The sequence below is a fragment of the Eschscholzia californica genome, unplaced genomic scaffold, assembly GCF_041429995.1.
Source record: "Eschscholzia californica isolate CP2 unplaced genomic scaffold, dmEscCali1.0.p SCAF_6, whole genome shotgun sequence".
In the NCBI taxonomy this organism is placed as follows: Eukaryota; Viridiplantae; Streptophyta; class Magnoliopsida; order Ranunculales; family Papaveraceae; genus Eschscholzia; species Eschscholzia californica.
This window is the reverse complement of record NW_028238483.1, coordinates 14,056,343-14,077,787: the sequence shown is the minus strand read 5'-3', so window position 1 is coordinate 14,077,787 and position 21,445 is coordinate 14,056,343. Positions and strand designations below refer to the sequence as shown.

At 34.1% G+C, this 21,445-nt stretch overlaps 2 protein-coding genes across 3 annotated transcripts in view; one reads left to right on the top strand and one right to left on the bottom strand.

The window, feature by feature from the left end:
* LOC147531872 (uncharacterized) overlaps nt 1-20,958 on the top strand; it is an 80,277-nt gene extending 59,319 nt beyond the window's left edge. The window contains exons 3-4 of the mRNA XM_086645521.1: nt 20,000-20,368; nt 20,413-20,958. The gene's annotated coding sequence lies outside the window, so the exon portion shown is untranslated. The remainder of the gene's footprint in view (nt 1-19,999; nt 20,369-20,412) is intronic.
* On the bottom strand, nt 464-9,574 carry LOC147531873 (phosphoinositide phosphatase SAC2-like). Of its 2 annotated transcripts, none has more exons than XM_086645108.1 (16): nt 9,048-9,574; nt 8,227-8,431; nt 7,977-8,136; nt 7,221-7,443; nt 6,707-6,783; nt 5,852-6,039; nt 5,680-5,777; nt 5,407-5,540; nt 5,181-5,303; nt 4,628-4,988; nt 3,471-3,592; nt 2,983-3,075; nt 2,060-2,215; nt 1,668-1,820; nt 1,410-1,485; nt 464-1,043 (listed from the first exon to the last, which is right to left on the bottom strand). In XM_086645108.1, exons 1-16 carry the CDS (start codon nt 9,141-9,143, stop codon nt 912-914), a joined length of 2,397 nt encoding a protein of 798 aa, XP_086501234.1. In that variant the 5' UTR covers nt 9,144-9,574; the 3' UTR covers nt 464-911. The 2 variants fall into 2 exon arrangements, with proteins under 2 accessions (XP_086501234.1, XP_086501235.1); XM_086645109.1 differs by having other exon boundaries at nt 5,407-5,537; nt 9,048-9,573.
* Nucleotides 20,959-21,445: the final 487 nt, after the last annotated feature.

The window sequence follows — 21,445 nt, the reverse complement described above, 5'->3', positions numbered from 1 at the left end:
GCTTAATGATAAAATTCTGACCTAGCTCTTTATAAGAACCAAACATCAGCAAAGATTGCTGTTCATGGTCTGAAGTGGAAATGCCACAAGGAGAACTGCAACATGAGTTTCATAAGAATGATGGCACCACCATCATGACAAACTCCTGTCCTCCATAGTTTGGCTCGAAAAATTCATGTGCTCTAGAGTATTTACTCCAACCATATTGAAAATACTTTTATTCTTCAACCCTATTATAGATTAAAAGAGAGCTTTAAACAGAGCAGAAACATATCCCAAATGATTGTTCTGCTTGGATGAAATTCTTAGTGCTCGCCAACAACCCTTGGCTCAAGTGGTAAGAGGTAAGTCTTCCAACTTAAAGGTCAAGGGTTCGAGGCACACGCTTACCAATTCAAAAAAAAAAAAAAAATTCTTAGTGGTCCATCTTGCTCAGATGGGGAAATTTTATATCTGAAAGAAGTTTTTCTTGAAAGAAGCAGAATCGAAACAATTATTTCTCAACCACGAATAAATATTTACAATGTATTAAAAACCAAACTAACAATGCCTTTTATTGTATAAGTAGAGACTCTACGAGAAGAATAAGCAAATACACAATAAGAACTCCATAAACACATCAAACAAGAGAATAGAATGAAAGTAATTAAGATCGGCAAAATAATACCTGCATTTGTTCCTTCGTTTCGTAATATTTCAGTATATGAATCATTACTTTTCTCCGGCAGTATATGATTCTCAAGTCAAATCCTGTGCTAAAAAATCATTTATTTTAAGGATGATATCTTACAAAGAATGCCGAGTTGTTCTTGCATTGTCTTTCTCTTTGTACATTGTCTTTCTGAGACCGGCCGGCATCGTTGGAACGAATTATTCAGAGGGAAATGAAGATACAAGTACTCGAACAAGCTTCAACGGTCATAGTGAAATAGTGTTCCTCCAGTGTTTACCCACCGCTGAAAGCTGCTTGAATAGTTGTATTCTTGAATATTGGAACTCTGGCCAGAAAAGTACGAAGCCTCACTACCTCTAGGTGTATCTCCCTGCATAGGTAGAAAAGAATCCTTCAGTGCCTGAAACCCACTTCTTTCTCAAGATAATAATGGAGAAGACAGACTTCACCATTCAGATAAGTTTTGGTTGAATCGGAAACGAAATTTCAGTAATTTCAGTTGAAATTTCAGAAAATTTAATAGCTTGGTTTGTTTATACAACTGTGGCAAAAATTGGTGCATGTTTGAAGGTACATAGTACTATTTTGCCAAATTCATCTAAGCTAATCACCAAGTGGTTCATTTGATTGTTCTCAAATGGACACAGTTAAGGCATTAGGGATGTGATATTAGCAAAAAATCAATCGTGGACCTGATACTTTCTCAGAGATGAAAATTAGAATGAGACTACTCGACCTGGTAGTTGGATTCGTAGTCACTAGTGTCTCCGAATGGTAATGCGCCCAGAATCGGGTAGTTCACGTAATCACAGCTGCAGTCAGTAAGAACGCATATTAGCTCTCAGTTACATCTTTACTTTCAAGCGTTGATATTAGATCAATAGTTAGCTATCAATGTCCTACCAATCTGCACAACTTCAACTCGACATTTCGTGAAGGTTTGCTAATATTAGTTACATTGTTATAAATCTGAAAAAGAAAATCACAGAACTACCTCTTAACTGATTCTTCCTCCAAATCTGAGTTCTCCGCTGAAGAAAACCAGCCATCAACAAAATTCGAGTACCGGTTTGGACCTTCCTGGATGCGAATTGGATTGTCTGGAGTGTCATCTAGAGGCTGTCGGCAAGATATTATGGAAGCGGGCCTAAAAGAATAAGCATATTTTTAAAGGAAAATATCGATGATTTTATTTGAAAATGATCATTATCATCAGATACAATACATATAAAAAAGTATTGGTGTCAGAGACTTGGAAAGATCTCAAAAACCCAACAAGGTAATAATTTATTTCTTTTGCACTTGTTCATTTACGGAGATCAAATATGCTCAAGATAACACAAGCAAGGAAGGGACCCAAATAGAGGGCAAGAGAAGTAAGCAAACCTTGAAGCTGACCCAATTTCAAAAATTGAATATTCCTGAGTGGGTTCAGAAAGAGAAGTGGAATTTGCTTCAGTTCTTTGCCCAACAATTGCAGCAGTTAGAGAAGGATCAACGTCACCAATGTTACCAAGTGATAAGGATCTCTGAAATGGTAGCCTGCGGAAGAAAAAACTAGTATTAAAGATTGAATACTGCTAATTACGAGGAGGAAACCATTGATTCTTGTGGGGCTTCTGCAATCATCAAAGTGACAACAATATCTAAATTCATTAAAGCTACATTGACTCTCCACTTGTACTTCGTTGCGTTACCTTTAACTATAACCATCACTGACCCAAAATAAGATTAAGAATATAAGCAAAACCCTCTTTGTAACATGGATATAGACACATACCAATATCCATGTTGTACAAAGCAAGGAAGGATCGATGGCCAACACACTGACAGTCCACCATGCTGCATATAACTGCTTGTGTTTCTATTTAGCGGGGACAACAGCACACCCTAGGTACGGCATTAACACGTAAATCGTTTACCATGAAGTGCGTGGAACTATTCTAATCCGTAGTTATGACATCTTACTAAGATATACCCCCACTGCCTAAAGATGGAATGCAAGTTATAAATTGTACGAATGAAAACCTCTCTAGGTCATCTGCATTGTAGTTCTCTTTTGGATGTTTAGAGTACGAAGAAATGGAGCATGGGGTACATAAATATAGTTTTGATTTGTTGTCTGCCTTTCGGAAAACTGAAAGCAGAAAACTGTGGATGGATAGAAATTTCCCATTGCTACCCAAGTAGGCAGGCTCAGGATCGGCTGGGGTACCCCGAAGCCCGAACACGAGCGATTCTTAAGTAACTCGGCCGAGTTACACTGCAGAGATTGCTACTCAAATCAAGGAAAAAGGCTGCACATGCACCTTGATTTTTCACTTCCAAGATTGAAATGCTGGTCTGAATCTAGTTCCCAAAGTGCACGCTTATCCTTTTGGGGTTGGTAGTATCCCAGAAACCTGTGTGTTCACAAAATAAAATAGAATGATTTAATACAAAACGATGTACTTCATGAGCCCCAAATTATCTCTAGAGTGATTAGAAGATTCTTTTAGTTACTTGGAGCGTTTTACTTTAATGAGAATATAATAAAGACAAATTTCGATCAGAACATACGCTTCTCCCAGTAATGGATTTCAAATAGGAAACACCAAACTCAGGGTTCAGAGATTCAATAAAATTATGAAGCAAAACAAGAAGTATTCATGGAAAGAGATGGTAAAGACAAGATAGAAACATTTTGGCAGTATAAGATTACATGCTTCAACTAGTAACCTTTTATGGTAGTTATGTTTCACTGGTTTAATCCTAAATTTTCCTTCTAAAAATAATCAAGACACAAAATATAACTTACAAATTTATTGCATCTTGCTTTTCACGATCCAAGTAGGTATTGCAGAAGTAACGTTGAAATGATATGAGGAAATTTTCAGCTCCGGCAGCTGCTTTCCGCCAGCCTCTTCTCTCAGAGAATATCTATTCAGCATTACAGATACAACACAATGCTTTCAGCCTCTCTCCCTCTTTATATCAGAGAAGAGAAAGTCTCATTTGTCTCTCTCCTGAACTAGAGATACCAACTACTATTAACAAAACAAATGAATGAAAGAGAGATAGAAAAGAGACAAGATGAAGGGTCCGTATAAAAGTGGACAAGACGAAGGGTCTAAATTCTAAATGTTAAATACAACAATTTCATTAGGAAGGCATATAGGGAGTTCTTTGCAGTATGCGAAAAACAATACCTGCTATTGTACTTTCAAGACTTCAATTAGAAGGTGATATCAGTAAAACGAATTGGTAACTCAGAAAACATAAAACAAATCTTGATGTATTAGTCATAGTTAATAAAGGTATAGCATAAATAACTTTTTTTTTTGTTAAAGTTTAGCATAAATAACTGAAGGGGCAAATCCTTGTCCTAGGTGGCATTTTTTCCCTAAAGCCTAATGAATAAGGATATTATACAACTGTAATTTTATTTGTTCAGTTGACTCATAGAGTTTGAAGATACGGATGAGATTGAAAGGTCAGAATTCTTAGAAACCATGTCTTTGCCTCTCTCTATATACAATTTAGAGATTTCGAGTATTCTCCGTTTCTGTCTGCCGTGATTTGGTTGTTAGATTATAGTGAAACTGATTCTTTTATTTCGGTTGACAATGAAATTTTCCCAAAATATCAAATAATTTCTTCCTTTATTTTTTTTTATTCCCAATAATTGAAACATATTGTTCACAAATTTTACGGTCATAGAATGTCATCATTTAGTACCATGGCCGTTATACTCTCTGCATTTAGAATTATCAGAGCTAAGATGGTAGAGATCAATAATAAAGTCAGAAGAACTTGTAGTGAAAGATTCCACCATCGACTACTTTCATTTAGTGGAAAGGGTCCAGTCCAAATTATTAACATTAGAGTGATTTCCTGCTACAGCTAAAAACAAATAGTAGGATCTAATTAATTAGAACTATGAACATCTCAAAGTGTACAGAGGAGGACAATAACCTTGTTATGTGCGGGAGATCCACCATACTGGAGTGCAAGTTTGTCACCCATTGCCCCGTAAATCATTGTTAAATCCTCAGCCAAAGGGTCATTGAGACTGACTCGGGGGTTGTCTATGATATTCAGGGCATGAAGCTGATGTCCAAGAGCAACCAAGCCATAGGCATATTGTGCAACGTTGGTTCGATCCAAGCAGTCTATGCAATTGGTCCTGAGGACCCCTTTCTGTAGCATGAATAGTTGGGCTGAATCTCTCCCATCAGCATCGTGATTAAGTTTACCAGGACTCAATTCCAAACTATCCACCTCCTGTATGTGGTTATCTAGATAATTCTGTGGAGGTGAAAGACCTGCATGTATCCTGGAGTAAATTGTATCTTTATGAATTTGAAAAACCAGTAAGTGTTACTGGCAAAAAAAAAGAAATAACAAAAAGGAGGCTAATATGTACACCCAGTCAAAACATATTTTTGTTAATTTTTAGCGAGGCATCAATAAAAAGAGCGGAGCAGCTAAGCCATGCAAAAGCTGTTAATGTTTTCGAGTTTCTTACTTGATATCAGACCAGTCTTCAGATTTGATCTCATGTTTAAGTTGAGCATGGAAGAAGCCTGTCAGATTCAATATTTTTTCAGCCGTCTCGTAGAGATGCTCCAACGCTCTTTTGCTGCCCTTCCTGAAAAATATGAAGGCTCTTCGTCAAGTTAGATATGTACCTGGAAAAATGATACCATTAACACAAATAACCGGAAGCAAGAGTAGTTGTAAAAGTCAAAAACCTTCTAGAAAAATCGTGAAAATCCAAGTGAATGAACTTTAGACGATTCTCTCCGCGCAAATCATTGTTAATAGTTTCAATTGCATGAGCAAATTCTTCACGAATTTTAGACTCGCGAGGCTTCTTTTCACGCTTCTATAAATCCGGCGATAATAGAAAAGGTACAACAAGAAGCAATAATAGTATGAAGTTGTTATTATGTATGAATACTGAGGTATATCTAAGCAATGAACATATACGTTCAAAATTTTGATGTCACAAAGAAACAGCTTACCTTAACCAAATTTAAAATGATTATCGGGTGTCCGTATCTCTTGACAAGATTATCAAAATGGAACCTGGTAGCTTTGTAAGTATCGTCCTTATTTGACACTGAGCCACATAGAAACATTGGTAAGAATATGAGGTGCCAAAAAATTGATGTACATTGAGGTCCCAAGACTTACATATGATATCAGGTTTAAAATTTAGGGGCGAAGGTTCCTGCGACCAGTAGAGAGGTATAGAGCCCCGGTGCTGTACAATGGAGCTTATCTGCACTGGACATCCTTCAGGAAGATCTTCAAACACAATCTGTTCAGTCTCGACATCATTAGCTACTCTGCCTATCTCGTTTACACCACGTTTCAGGAATCTACACCATGGGAAGGGAAAAATAAGGAAAAAAAGTAGCACCTCAACTGAAAAAAGTGAATGTAGGTAAGAGCCTAAGACCAACCCTAGAAATCCTTAGGAATATATGTGGCGTGCAGTGTCTATTAATTGCATCTTGAGGTGCTTGGCGATTATCTTGAAGCAATACATAGACTCGTCTCAGGTTTATGTCCCGATTGGTCACAGTAAGTCTTGGGCCTCCATGAATGAGGATCTGATGGTAGTGGTACTTTAAACTTCTAAAACGACCCGTCATGGAGCCCTAAGCATCCAGAATGAAGATCTATGGGGATACTTTTGAAGTTATAAACAGGCCAATCCTGGAGTGTTTTCTCTCTTCAATCATTTCTGAGTTGTTTGTTTACATTTCTTACATTCGAAATGGAGGTCTCCTCTTCACCTCATTGAGGCCAAAAGATACTGGGTCCCAGAGGCAGGTAACTATCATAAGATTTTGAATCAGTAAAAAAGAGTTTAACGCTGCCGAGGTGGGGTTAGAAGTGTTGAAACACCTTGGTGGACAACACAGTGTATTTAAAATGGCATAACTAGTATTTAATGAATATACCAAGCTTTGCTAAAACAAATATAGGAAACCCAGAATTTATATATATATATATATATATGTGATTTTAATTTAACCAAACCTTGTTCCAGCAAATAAACGTGAGCGCCTGGCAATGAGAGTCAAGTTGAAAGTCTTCTCAGAAACTGTAAGTTTAGCCTGAAATGGAAGAAACACAAAGCGGACACTTAGAGTTTAAACCCTTATGGTCTAGATAAATAGTGAAGGAACATATTTACAATTTCACTGGTAATATCCAAAAATGATGATAGAAGTTTTATAGGCACTGTCAAGTGTCAACACTACTCTGACCATGTTAGACTCCGATTAGCCCATTACTTGTAAGTACTATTGGATTAACTACTTGGTAGAGTTTGGAACTCACTACAACAACATGAGTGAATAAATAAGAGATATTCTCTTTCAGGGCCCAACTGGGTCAAGTGTTTAACTATCTCTAGTATGATAACATGATTAGAGAAGCAGTAAAACCGCGATGTTACACTGAAATAGGGAAATCAGTAAAAGTCACATTTCTTTCGTTTTATCTTAAGTGTCCGATGACCCTTTCTCAAATAATTCCGTTCACGCTATACCTGTTTAAAGAAGCCATGAACTAATGCGACAGTCCAGAGAGAGTTCTTCAAGAGATTACGGATTCCACGTGTCAAGAACTCGTTCCAGACAAACATTACATTATAGTTGACTTCCTCGGTATCCTCATTGCACACATTCTTTTGAAGACTACGCATAACATGGTATGAGTAGCTAAAAAAGAAGTCCTTCGTGAGGTCTATTGAGCATAGAAGCTTCTTGTATCTATGACATGAAGAAGAAAACAATAACCACCAATACCGTGAATAACATTTCAAAAAAGTTTAAGAAATAGGAGACAAATGAAAGAGCAGGAAACACCTTCTCATGTAATAAATCAAGAACAACAAAAGGAACATAACCCGACTCTCTCAGATCCGGATAAAACCACATTAAAGTGTAATAACTAAATGGGCAAACAAGACAATTATGATACTGTATATTTTACAGCTGCAAATTATTTCAAACATTAAAGAGAGGTCAATATATATCAGAAATCAAAGCAAAGAGTCAATATCACTCATTGATGGTGAAGGCTAATATTAGAGTATGAACATCTGTCTCCACCAGTACACGTTCCATATCCGGTACTTAAGAAGAAGATGCTCAAAGATCAAATCATTTGTTCCAATAAAACCCGTGATGAAACAATTATTCAACACATTACTCACTAGGTAACAGCAGGAGACAAATAACTATGAAACTTAATTTTGGGTTCCCCCCCTTTTAAGAGAGTACAGGCAGAATGGACACAAAACCTTTTCTCAGCATAAGCCATTTCAGGTTGCACAGCAGAATTTGAAAAGGGTATCATCTTGCTTTCGTTAATTGCATATATTATGTGCCCATCAATTGTACCAATTTGCCTTCTTTTTGTGATAAGCAGCATATAATATGGTCCCAAAAATTTAACAAATCCTGAGAAAATGAAAAGCGAAATGAGTATTATAACAATGGCAACAGAACTCTCTTAATGAATATATTCCGACACAATATAATGAAATATACCAATAATTCCATAGCAATAGGTGACAAATTTAAGACGATCAAGTGGCTTCTGCTCTTCGTCTATCCTCTTCAACTGCTCATAACATTCAAACTCCGTGTACACATTAGGATCTTCAAATAGGTTTATCTCAGTGATCTTTTCTCTGTCAATCGTCAATACTCTCCACGAGCGTCTGCTGTTATTTCTTCCTACCACATAAAATTTCTGTGGCATAAAAGAGTTGCAAGTAAATGGTGGGTTATTTATAAGATCAAAATTTCGAGGAGAACTGAAAGTCAATTAAGAAGTATAATGCACCATTCAATCTCAAAAAGATGTATGTCAATCATGTTCAGACTTCCACAACCAACAAAGATTTAACCAATGAATATATGAATGAATTATCATGTAACTTTGGGGTTGACTTTCGAGAGAGACGAAATAATATGGGGAAGACTTGATCATCAATAAGATCCAGATGTAAGAGAAACTAAAAGTGTGATTCCAGAGGTAGAAATCACTTGTAGGTTTCATGGAATGAAGTCAAACTATCACTTAGCACTACAATAATACCTTCTTCTTCCTATTTCAATTCTAAACTAGAGAGTCTACTACTAGTAATTGAAAATGAATGAAAGCAAATTCATATTGTTTTTTTTGGGAAAAAAAAAACTAATAACCCAAATATGGAAACTCCCCACAAAAGTTCTCCAACTGATTAACTGAATAATCCATAATCAAACCTAAGAAAACAAAGACTAATATATCTAGATGAACATTGAAGCATAAAAACCCCCCCAACAAAAAAAAACAAAGAATGGAAATTTGAATAAAAAATTACCGATTTTGTCTCGTAAAGTCGAAATCTCCGCAAAATGGTATCGTCAGACTGATCATCGCCGAAGGAAGAGATGGTTCTCTGGAATTCAAACGTCATTTTAGGGGGAAATCCAAATTGGATTATGTGAAGCTCACCGGTTTTGTTATGCAATTGGTTGTTTTAAGAACAGCATTTTACTCTGAATCGTTATTAGCTATACAATTCCTTTTCCATCTTCAACTACCTGAATCCCTAATGAAAAACTTAAGAGAGAGAAAGAGAAATTTGAACAAGTATTTTTTGAAATACAAACTCACACACGCAGACGAGAGAGAGAGAGAATTGAAAACCTAATAGATTCTGTTATCTCTTCTAAAATCTAGTCAAGAACCTAAATTTCTCTTATCAAATCCAGTAAGAAACTAGAGAGGGAAATGAGTTTCTCTCTCTAGTTTTTCAAAGGGGGGAGAGGTTAACCCGGGAAATTGATGAAGTGAGATAGAAATGGCAGCTGGTATTTACAGAGCTACTTGACGTCGAAAAAATGTACTTTTTGAAGTATCTCTTTAAATAACAATTTATTACTTGGAGATCAACCGAGTAGGGGTGGGAATCGGTCCGAACCGGTCGGTACCGGACTCTAACTTCATCGAACCGGTCGACTCGGACATAAACTGTTGGTGACCACCTATTTACTCGGGCGGACTTGGGCGGTCACTCTCAAGAATTTTTTGTCCATTGACCGTCTATGACCGTTTATTTTACCAGCCAGTAGGACACCGGACGGTTTCGGTCCGGACTTTCCAATAAAATTTACTTAAATTCAGAAATTTATTTTTATTACCACAAACAAAATTACTTACAAATGAAGATGTTTAACCAAAAAATCAAAAGTAAATATAAAAAAGAAAAAAACACAGTTGATCATCATTTGATAAAATATAATTAAGCCATGTACATCTCTAAGTAGGGAGCTCTATAAATAGCTTCTGAAAGCTCTTTAAATATCACGAGTAAGAAAAAATAAATAAAACATAGTTTACTTCCCGTACAAAAATCTTTGGAAGTTTTCATCACCATGCGTCACTGGCTTCAGATTGGACCCATTTATGTTCGTCATTACCGACAGATTCAACATATAAATTTAATGTGCTAATCTCTCCATTTTGATTATCTCAACAAAAAAAAAAAATCTCTCCATTTTGACCCCAATGATTGACCACTTACCCCATTCAGCTAACATATTTGGACCAATTAACCAATTTGACCCCTATCACCCTATGATAACTAATTAAAAATACTTACGAAAACTATCAAGTTTATGCTTCTTTTTCAAGTTTTACTTACATCGAGTGCATTCGGTATAAGCTAAAAAATTAAGCCTCAATGTGAGAAAAATATCTGTTTTAAGTTTTGGTTCATTAGGAAGGCAATGTATAAAAGAACTCAAACAATAGAAATAAATTATACATAAACAACACACACATTCAAATTAAAAAATAAAAAACGAAAAAAAGAAAAGACTATTTGAGTATATTTACGATTATGTGATAACTGGTGACCAACGGGTCGTATCGGCACAGAAACGGACCGGCACAACCCGTTTATAAGACAACACGACACGGCGCGGAACGTCGCGTGCCGTGTCGTGCCGACCTGTCACGGGTCAAGCGAGCCATGGCGGGTCAGAGACTTTAAGCTCCCAGACTCGTCAACCACGACACGTTAGGAATGGAAACACGACACGCCACGGTTCATGGCGTTCCTAACCCGCGATGGCACGCTAACCCGTTAGATCGGGTACTTAATTTACAAAACATTACTGTTATTTTGTTGAAATTGTTGATGGAAAAAATTAATAGTTAATAAAATTATTAAGTTATAAAATAAACATAGATTCTAAAGTTTAAACAAAGATCACAACTTTTGACTTAAAAATTATTTAGTGTTTTTTTTGTTACGTTTGGCAAGAGCTGGCCATTAGCCACGACCCAACACGAAAACGGCTGGGACCACCACAGAAACGACACGTCAACAACTAGATCGTTGTCATGGGGCGTTTCTGTGCCAATACCTTGTAGTCTAGGCACGACACGGCTCAAAGCCGCGTCTGGCGTGGTTGTGGCGTGTCTAACACGCCACGACTGTCAAACGGGCCGTGCCGCCACGGCACGACCCATTGGCCACCACTACAAATTGGCCCAATATTTTGTATCAACCATACAACTGTGTATCAAACAAACAACGGTTTGTATGGAGCAGAACTTTGTTTCTATTAAACAACAACTATTTGTATCGAGCAAACAATCATTTGTATCAAGCAAACAACCGTTTGTGGTGCAAACAAGTGTTTCAAAAATAAATCTGATAAATTCATAAATCAAAACAAGCATAAAATGCTAAAGCTTCATCAAAATTTAAAACATATATAAAAACTTTATCATAACTCATAACAAATTAAATGTGATTTTCCAGAAAACACAACAGTTTGTAGAAAGCAAACAACTGTATGTACAAAAGAGTAGTTTGTCATTATTAGAAAATTTTGAATGTCAGCATCGCAGGTGAACAGAAGTCATGGCGGGAACTGACATTTAGTGGTCTAAATTGTCATTAGATTATATTTTTTTTTTTTTTTTTGCCACATTGATGTCCATGTGGCTTCTTTTTCCATTAAACCAAATGATTTTGGCCCAAACCACCATTTTTCCTAAAAATTTTTGACATAAGGTCCAAAATATGGAACTTAATAGCATCATAAGTTCAAGCTTAACACAAAATCTTCAAAATTCAACCAATTTTGAAATTCACAAATCAATCTTTTTGAATGATACCATGTTTTGAAGATTTACAAAACAATCTGTTTTTGCATGAATTTTTTTATCTTACTGCAATAAACAACTAAGTAATCTTACGTGTTTTTACTGTTTAATTTCTTGCAACTTAGTTGTGTTGCGTAAAAAATAAATCTGTTCTTACCCATATTTACACCTTCACTAAACATTAGTAATGCATTTGTGTATTTATGTGAGAAAAAAATCAGGTATTCAAGAACATGAAGTACCTATTTTTTATAACAAAATTGAGCCTAAGAGCCAATTTTGAATTCCTTTTATGTTAAAAAGACAAGTTATGTTTTGTTAAGGTAGCAAATATACGGACAACCAAATATATTATGTGGACAATTATTTTCCGAGCCCAATACAAGTCAATTGTGTTGGACTTAATTTAATAGGGGGACAACTATCTCTCTCATCATCTATCTCTTTTTAACCACAAATTCTTTACCTTCTCATCAGCTTGAAGATCCAATGAAGTTTTAGAATCGTCAAGGGCTTGGTTTTCCAATAACGAATCATCAACTCGATTTTCCAAAAGATTTGAGTGTTGTTAAGATCAATTTTCTCACAGAAAGTTACATACATTGAGATTAATAAAAACCCTAAGATTGAAAATCCAAATTTTGAAACCTAAAATGTTGAATTACACTAATTGATACAAAGGACATAGGATAATTTAGGTCAAAGCTTCAACTAAGATAAAGTTACCACTTTGTCTCTCTTCATCATCTTCATTCCCATGAATCTTCAAACCTTGCAGTCCATCAACACAATATCTTTCATCTCCATTGCAAGAACTTTCATGAATATTTGAATCAACTACTTTATCAGATCCCTCCTCAATACAGCTTTCATCATTTAAGAATTGGGCGTAATAGATTATCATTTTCTAAATCTTACAGTTTCCATGTTCAAAAATTGTGGCTAATAGATTATGATCTTCTAGGGGTGGTGGTCGAATTGTGGCTAATAGATTATCATCTTCTTCCACAACTTACATCATTCAAAAATTTGAATTAGAGAAACCTTATTTCTTGTGGATTTACTGAGTATTGCTCGTTATGATTAGGGTAAATCATTTTCAATTGACTCAAATCATGGTAGGATTTTTTCTAGATTCGTTGGGGTTAAGAAAAAAAAGATGATGAGAGAAAGAGAGTTGTTCCCGTAGTAAGTCAAAATCAATTAAGTCCAACCCAAAAATAGTTGTCCACATAATATTTTTGGTTGTCCATATATTGTCCACCTTTGTTAAAACCCCAACATTTGTATTTTGTTTGGATAAAAGCTCTGTATGTTATGCAAGATGTAGCAACACTCTTGCAAGTTGTTGTAACCTTTTGTTAATCTCTTCTAAGATGTTGCAAATTATGCAAGGACCTAGGGAATTGAAGACAAAAAAGATTTGAGACATCCTTTATCACCAAAACAAAAAATTTATAAGGAGTTTAGAACAATTTTTTTGATTGAGTTTGGATCTCTAACCTATTTATATACGTATACATTTTGGCCTGTTGTCCACGCACCTTTTTTTTTTTTCTACTCTGAATTGGTAAACCAATGTCTCCAATTTAATTGAGAAACTAAAATACATAAGTAAACTAAAATGAAGAAAATTGAGTGAGGAGGTCTAGTTATCAAAAGGGGAATTTAACATTACCCCTCACCACTGATGTCTAATTACGGATACTTCTTTTTTTATTTGAAAATTAGTGATACTTCTTTTTCGCATGTAAAAGTACAAAAATAACCTCACCTTTATTGTTTTCTTTTTATATATCTCTTCGTTCTAATGCTACCATCGTCGATGTTTTATCAACGAATCTTCATTTCTTATATCAATTTTTTTCTCTCTCATATTTGTCTTTTTTATCTCGTATTCAATTTTTTCTACTTTACCAGCAACATTTAACATTTAAAATTAATAAACTACAACAATTTGACAAATAAGAATTATAAAATTCTGAACAAAAAATTTAACTTCTCAGTCGTTCTTCGTTTTTAATTAAAATTGATGTTTTCAAGTGTAAAAAATTTCGAAGAATATCTTTTGATATTTGTTGTTCTTTTTATTAATTATAAATTGTGTACATTCAAATAATACAAATAAAAATTGAAACGATGAACTGAACAAACAATCAAAATGTTAGAAGAGAAATTATTAATTGAACTTATAAATTAAATAGAAATTCACGAAGAGATCGAAGTTAGAGTGTTATGTTGGCGATAAGAATATAAGAAAAATAAAAAAATAAAATAAAATAAAATTTTTTGTATTCTTAACAAAAAGAGGGTATCACTAGTTTCCAAATAAAAAAAAATACATTAGTTGTGAGTAGCTCATGCTAAATTTCCCCTTATCAAAAATTTATTACTTCAATTTCTTATTCATTACGGCAATAGTAAAGTTATAATTCATGGATTAATTTTCCAAGGGCTCCCACTTTTTCTTTTATCCAATTTGGCTTCACATATTGTCTTATCCATTGTTTGGTCCCTAGAACGGATAAGTACGCCAGTGGGTCCTAAGTGATCCATCCTTTCCATTTCCTAATCCTATGGTTGACGTCTGGGTTAGATTGAAACTTTAGGATGGAAATTTGCACATGTTGGTTTGTTAGGGTTTGGAGAGACAACTCCTCATGCGGTTTGTTCGGCGTTCTCCTTCTGTCTCAATCATCTTTAACTACCTATCTAAAACATAAGAATAAATCAGTAAAATTTAATAAGAGGTGAGAATAAATAATTATTTTGAAACACAAGACAAATGGAGAGATAAAGTTAGAAGTAATTAAGTAGTAACTGAGTCCAATTAACATAGGTGCCAGTTTTGGAACATCTCAAATTGAGTTCAATCTAAGATGAATTCTATCAAGAATATTCCGAGGTAAAACTTAAATTGTTGAAGTACTTTTTTTTTTTTTTGTTGAACTAATTGAAGTACTTATATGTAATATAGAAAATGAAGTGAGAATGAAAACAGGTTGCATGAATTTGGTTGTAGAAGACACCATAGAAAATAAGAGGTTTTTTACAACGTCGGCATCTCGACCTCGTATACTCAGTCTACTAGCACTATATGCAAATGGGAGCCGCCAATACCGGAATTTATGATAATTAACACAGATGACTCCTTATGAATGGATAAGGCAGGTTTTGGAGCTTTGATCAGAGACTATCAGGGTAGTGTTGGAGGTGCAATTGCAAGGGTGATAACTCCAGCAACGATCACGTTGCATGAGCTGCAAGGCATTGGAGCAGGGTTGAGACTAGCATGCTCGATGAATGAACGACGAATTCAGGTGATATCGGACTCAAAGACGATAGTTTGTTACTTCAACTCTACTAATGCTCACCGTTCATGGCACTGAGTTGGAGAATATGGAGAAGCATTTCTCAATTCAAGGAGTCTTATGAATACTTTAATATCGAGCATACTTATAGAGAGACAAATAGGACAACCGATTATCTAGCTAGTTCGCAGACATATCTATCTTTGTTAGAGATTTCTTTATCGGAGTTTCCGTCACAGCTAATGAACATACATTAATACTAAGAAGTTAAATTTTTATTTGTCTATTTTTTCTCCATTTTTTGGGTCTCACTCCTCTCTCAACGTACCGTTTCAAAAAAAATATATTGAATAAAGGAGTATCTTTATTTTTGTCCAAACATAGATTGTATTTTATCTCCTACTTTTTTTTTTTTTTTTTTTTGTTGAAACTTTATCTCCTACTTTTCGTTCTAAATATACCATCAATGAAACTAGATAATATATTGCATCAATACTTGTTGATATTATATTTGAAGAATGGAACTCACGTTCTGCCACATTCTTCAAGTGTGAAACATAATTTAAATTAGAACTCGGACTGCATAACTAGATCCACCTATCACCTAACATTATGAGAACTTATATTATGGACAACTCATATCCTATTTGAAAGAAAATGTTAAGTTGGTACACCGATCTTCTCTCCACTTGGGCAATTGACTAAGATTTTAAAATGGTACAATACTCTCCCCCTAAACCTAATAGGGCCACAGATTGCTACAAATTGATAGTGTTAGACTATGCTTATAAGTCATAATAATTCAGTTTGAAAACAATCTACACTAAAAAGTTCTTTTCTTTGTGCTAGTTATTGCTACTTTGGCAGTTATATAGAGTACAAAAAAAAAAAAAATCTTGCAACAAAAAATTAATAATTCAATCGGTAGCAGGGACGAACCAGGATTAAACACCAAGAGTAGTATCATCAGTTATATATATATAATTCGAAATAAGAATAGTATCATCGGTTAAAATTATAACTTTGTTTAAACTCATTTCACTTTCATCACTTGAAACCGTCTTCTAAATAGAGATTTTTGAGATTAAACTTTTGCTAATTGCCTCACAATTTGTTTTTATTGTCCAATCTATGTGAATGGTGCGTCTCTTTCTCAAACTCTAAAAAAATTATCGACAATGTGTATGAGCTTTTCAACAAAAATAAGTTGTATGTTTTTTAAATTTGTCGACAATATAAGAGAAATCAGATGGGTTTATATAGCATCCAAGCACTCTAAATTTACAAAAGAAATTAGATGGTTTATATAGCATTTCCAAACACCCCTAGAAAAGTCTTAAAAACTCTACATTGAAAAAGTTATGTAGTCATAGGAGATCGAACCCAGGTCCCTCAAGTCGTTAGTACAGGGTCCTATCAAGAACTCTGCGGGTCTTCGTTGTTACATTCACGGTCTTCTTTGAAGTAATATTGTAATCCTTGTGAATTAGGGTTACAATGGTAGTCAGTGCGGCTAGGTCGAGGGGAGCCATGGCCCCTGTTGGCCTAGTCGTAGTTTCGTCTCTAATCGGTAGTTGTGACGCCCCAAATTCAGATTTTCACGTCGGCCGCCATGAAAATCTAAATCTAAAGTATTTTTCCTCATAATAATAAACATAATCGATGTACTTATCAAAAGAAACAAATATCATCGAACTTGAAGTAGGGCGGACAAGAACAAAGAAAAGAAATAACTACTTATAATTCTCATATCATGTTGAATTCTAATACATACTCGTGCATCTACTGATCTACATAAAGGGTTTTGTCTATTATTAGGAAATTGTTATAAATATTAGATTTATGGTGGATGACCACCACCAATTGTGACTCCCACCACCATAGGTTTTCCACCATTACTTTGTATTCAAGCTCCATTATTGTGTGCCTATTGGATGTGTAACTCATCTAGCTAAATGCCTATATAAAGAGGTTACTTGATGAAGAAGATGGATCAAACCAATGTATCCAAATATCAATATACCAAAGTAGAGAATTCTCTACAAACATATGAATACAACTTTAGTTATACTTGTCTCTATATCTTTTGTCTATATTTCTATTGTTTTTCTTCTTCCCTCCTTTATTTTTCACAACACGTTATCAGCAGGAATTGCTTTATGATTGAAGGGAAGAAGAAGTTATCCATCTCTTTGATCAAAATATAATCAAACAAAAGATTGATAAGTTTGTTCAATTGTAATTGGTAAGTTACAAGGTATTTGGATTTTTCTTTGTTGTTATTCGAACTTTCTTATTATTCTTATTTATCTCTAACCATTGATGTTGTGATTGTTGAGGCATAGTGAATCATATCAAAAGAATATTAGAATTAAGTAGATGATAATGGTGAAAATGTTGGTATTGCAAACTAATATGAATATCAATGCAATCTATTCAATGGTAAGGTCAAGGTAAATTATGCATCCAAAATAAATTGGTATTACTCTCATAGCTAATATTTGATTTTGTATGAATGTATCATAGAGTATATTTTGATCTGTGAATGAAGATTTTTCCAAAGAAGAAATTTAACCATTAAATTTTGGCTAAGATCAAATTGGAACGTCTATTTGTATATAAAATTGCCAAACCTGAAGTTTGGCGTATATACTTCTTCAAATCTAGAAAATTCTAAAATAATTACTAGAGTAAAAAAAATCTCAAAGGATGAAAACATATGTTAGGGTTTTTCCAATACACATTGGATCAAGGTTATATGCCTTTTATATGTATTTCTACAATGGAGCAGCTAAAAGGTAAAAAGAGAAAGGGATAACAGAAAGATAACAGCTGTAAAAGTGAAGTTATCTTTCTGTTATGAATTTACACATTTAGACTTAAAACACTTAAAGTATTGACACTCATGTTACACTTAGCAGTAAATGTTTAAGGATGCAATTCATCTTCTTCCTCATTTTCTAAGATTTAGTTGCCTCTAAGTGCTTGTCTTCAATATACCCCCCTCAAACGAATGTCGAGATTAAGACATTAGTTTGCCTTTCAGAGAGAGAAATGCCGGAGAAGCAAGGCCCTTTGTGAAGATATCTGCAAGTTGAAATTGAGAGGGAACAAAGACTAATTGAAGAGCTATCCCTTATGAGTTGGTAAATTGTCACCCAAAAGGGTAAACCCTTGAGAAAAGAAATTTATTTGCGCATTCCTGAAGAATGACAAATGCTAATTTTTCAGTACTGAAATTATTTTTCGTTGGTTATTAAAGGATTATAATTAAACGGTGATAAGTAAATCCTACACCGAGTTCATATTGAAAATAGAGTGACAAAATTGAAAATCTCATTTTACTATGCGAACATATAGTTTGATTAAATTTGACAAAGTTCTTCATGGTGGAAGACAACCAAATTTTACGAAATTGTTTTAAGGAGAATGTGATATCAAAGTTTTGGTTGCACTTGCATTGCAAGTGGTGATGATATTTTTTCGCATCTTTGGACGGTGATGATATTTGCTTTCAAATTACACCTGAAGTTGTATACCCTAAAAGAAAGTGATGATGGATTTAATAAATAAAATCACATGAAGATGATATATCTCACATGTAATTAATCACACCTGAAGTTGTGATATTATAACAAATTGCTCACACCTGAAGCTATGATCAGATAGAAACGTTTGTCCAACGAAAAATATGATATGAAAAAAAAAAATCAAATTTGCCTAAAGCAATTGATTTTTTCTTCGTCTTTGTCACATCCTTGAAGTATGTGCTCATAAATAAGACGAAAATCTATCGACATTAGGGGGAGGAAGTCCTATATTCAATGTCGTAAAATACTTGAAAATGATCGAGTTTTTCTCATTTGGAATCATTATACAGAAAACTTGCTACCTCGAGATATTAATATTTTTCAGAGCTTAATATGCTTATATCCAGATAAAGGTAATGGAAAAATTACCAGAGTTTATCAAAGTGACATATACTCCTTGACACTGAAGGAATAATTTTTCCTCCTAAAGAGGCTATCAAATTAGAAATGAATGTGATTCATATTCCTAATAAAATCCCCTGAAGAGGATATGTGTAAAAAGAGACACGGACCTTTTACAAAGGCACATATATGAGATCATTGAACTATGTATGCTGTGAAAATTTGAAAAATCAAATAAATTATTTCAGACGATGTATTTCTGAATATAGTAGCTACTGGGAGCATATTGACTCGGAATTACTCTAAGTAATATTGGTCAACTTTAGACGAAATACTTCATTACTTGTGGATTTTCTTACAAAATAATTAAGTCTTCAGACATGAAATCGAAACACCAATTAAGAATTACCCCGAAGGTAATAAAGTAGACATGTGTAAGAAATGTCCTTTAGTCTATAAAGGATTTGACGTCCACTTATAAAATTTCAATATGAATTACCAATCCCCGAATTATATTATGAATTTCATAAATCCTATTGTGACTCCTGAAGAGTTTATCAAAGTTTGACAGTAGAGTATTGAAAAAGATTATTCGAGTAAAGAAAATCTTGAAAATGAACATATTCTGAAATACTAAAAGGCTATAAGGTTCATAGCAACTCATATTGTCTTAACTTATCATATGTCATGGAAATTTAGGTCTGAAGTACCTAATATAGTATAGACAATACATTATGTGTGTTGTAATGTGGTTGTAGAAAAAAACCATCATTCATATATAAAATGTCAATTGCGTTGTACTCTTTTTTCCTTCGTCAAGGTTTTGTCCCATTGGGTTTTCCTTGTCAAGGTTTTAATGAGGCAACTATGCATATTGAAAATTGTTATAACTTGTTTAAAAGTTGTAGTCTTTTTCCTTCGTTCAGGTTTTGTCCCGTTGGATTTTTCCTGACAAGGTTTTGGCGAGACAACTAGTTATTGAATGATGAGTTTAACACCTATTATGTGTGTGAGGTGGATTGTGCATGAAATTTATAATGCACATTGAAATGTGATTAGTACATTGATTTCACAAAATATTATAATTATCTTATCGATTTATATGACAAATATGAATCACTAGAAAGTGAGTTCAACTGAAGTCCTAAAAGGATTTAACAAGCTTCAATCTAAAGTATGCATAAACTTTAAAGCATTATATGAATGCAACTTGAAATGTCAAATGCTACTTATTATAATTATGTGTTTATATACAAAAAGGAAGTTGACCATAACAAGTTGAACAATGTCCTCAAACTTCATGAGGAGAAGCTGGCAATAGAAGGTTGAACAACACCCTCAACCTTCATGAGGGGGAACAAGTTTATGAAAACACTGCATACTATATTTTCACACTGTACTCTTTTTCCTTCGTTAAGATTTTTTTCCCACGGGGTTTTTCTTAACAAGGTTTTAATGAGGCAGATTATGTGTACATAAAAGATGTACATGAACAAAGAATTTGTACTCTTTTTCCTTCACTATGGTTTTGTCCCATTGGGTTTTCCTAGTAAGGTTTTAATGAGACAATTTCTGATGTGGTGGACATCCAGGGGGAGTGTTATAAATATTAGATTTATGGTGGATGACCACCACCAATTGTGACTCCCACCACCATAGGTTTTCCACCATTACTTTGTATTCAAGCTCCATTATTGTGTGCCTATTGGATGTGTAACTCATCTAGCTAAATTCCTATATAAAGAGGTTACTTGATGAAGAAGATGGATCAAACCAATGTATCATAGTACTCAATATACCAATGCACAAAATCAATGTACCAAATGTATCAATGTACCTAATGTGTAAATCTAGTTCTTCTTGTCTTTAATCTCTTGGTTAATATATTTCAATTATCTTTCTTCTTCCCTCTTTTATTTTTCACAACAGAAATATCTAATTTTCAAAAGTATACAAGTTAATCATGATAATGATAGGGTATTAAGTCATAATTAATGTACTTGCTGAATTTTCTTATCATGGTACTAAATTAAATTCCTATACATGAATATAGTTTGAGAATGAATTAAAAATTATAAGTGTCATTATATACATCATTAAGGCAAACTTGCTTCAATAATTAGTATATAGATGTTATACAAAGTGACAGAAAATTTTAGTTTCATAAAAGTGATCAATTTACAATCTAACATGTATTGATTTCATGAACCCTAATTTCTAGTAAAATTATATTAAATCTAGGATTTTATAGTATCTTCTAATTGTTGCATTCTCTATGAGGATATTCAGACCATAAGAAGATAGAAATCTACCTTAAACGTCAAGATAACCGAGTAGTCGGGTTGCCTCGCAAA

Excerpts from the sequence above, each read along its gene's own strand:
- LOC147531873 (XM_086645108.1), bottom strand. The coding sequence starts at position 9,143 with ATGACGTTTGAATTCCAGAGAACCATCTCTTCCTTCGGCGATGATCAG. Across the intron at positions 8,432-9,047 it reads GACTTTACGAGACAAAATCG|AAATTTTATGTGGTAGGAAG; the intron begins GTAATTTTTTAT and ends TTTATGCCACAG. Across the intron at positions 2,216-2,982 it reads CTTGGAAGTGAAAAATCAAG|GCTACCATTTCAGAGATCCT; the intron begins GTGCATGTGCAG and ends TTTCTTCCGCAG.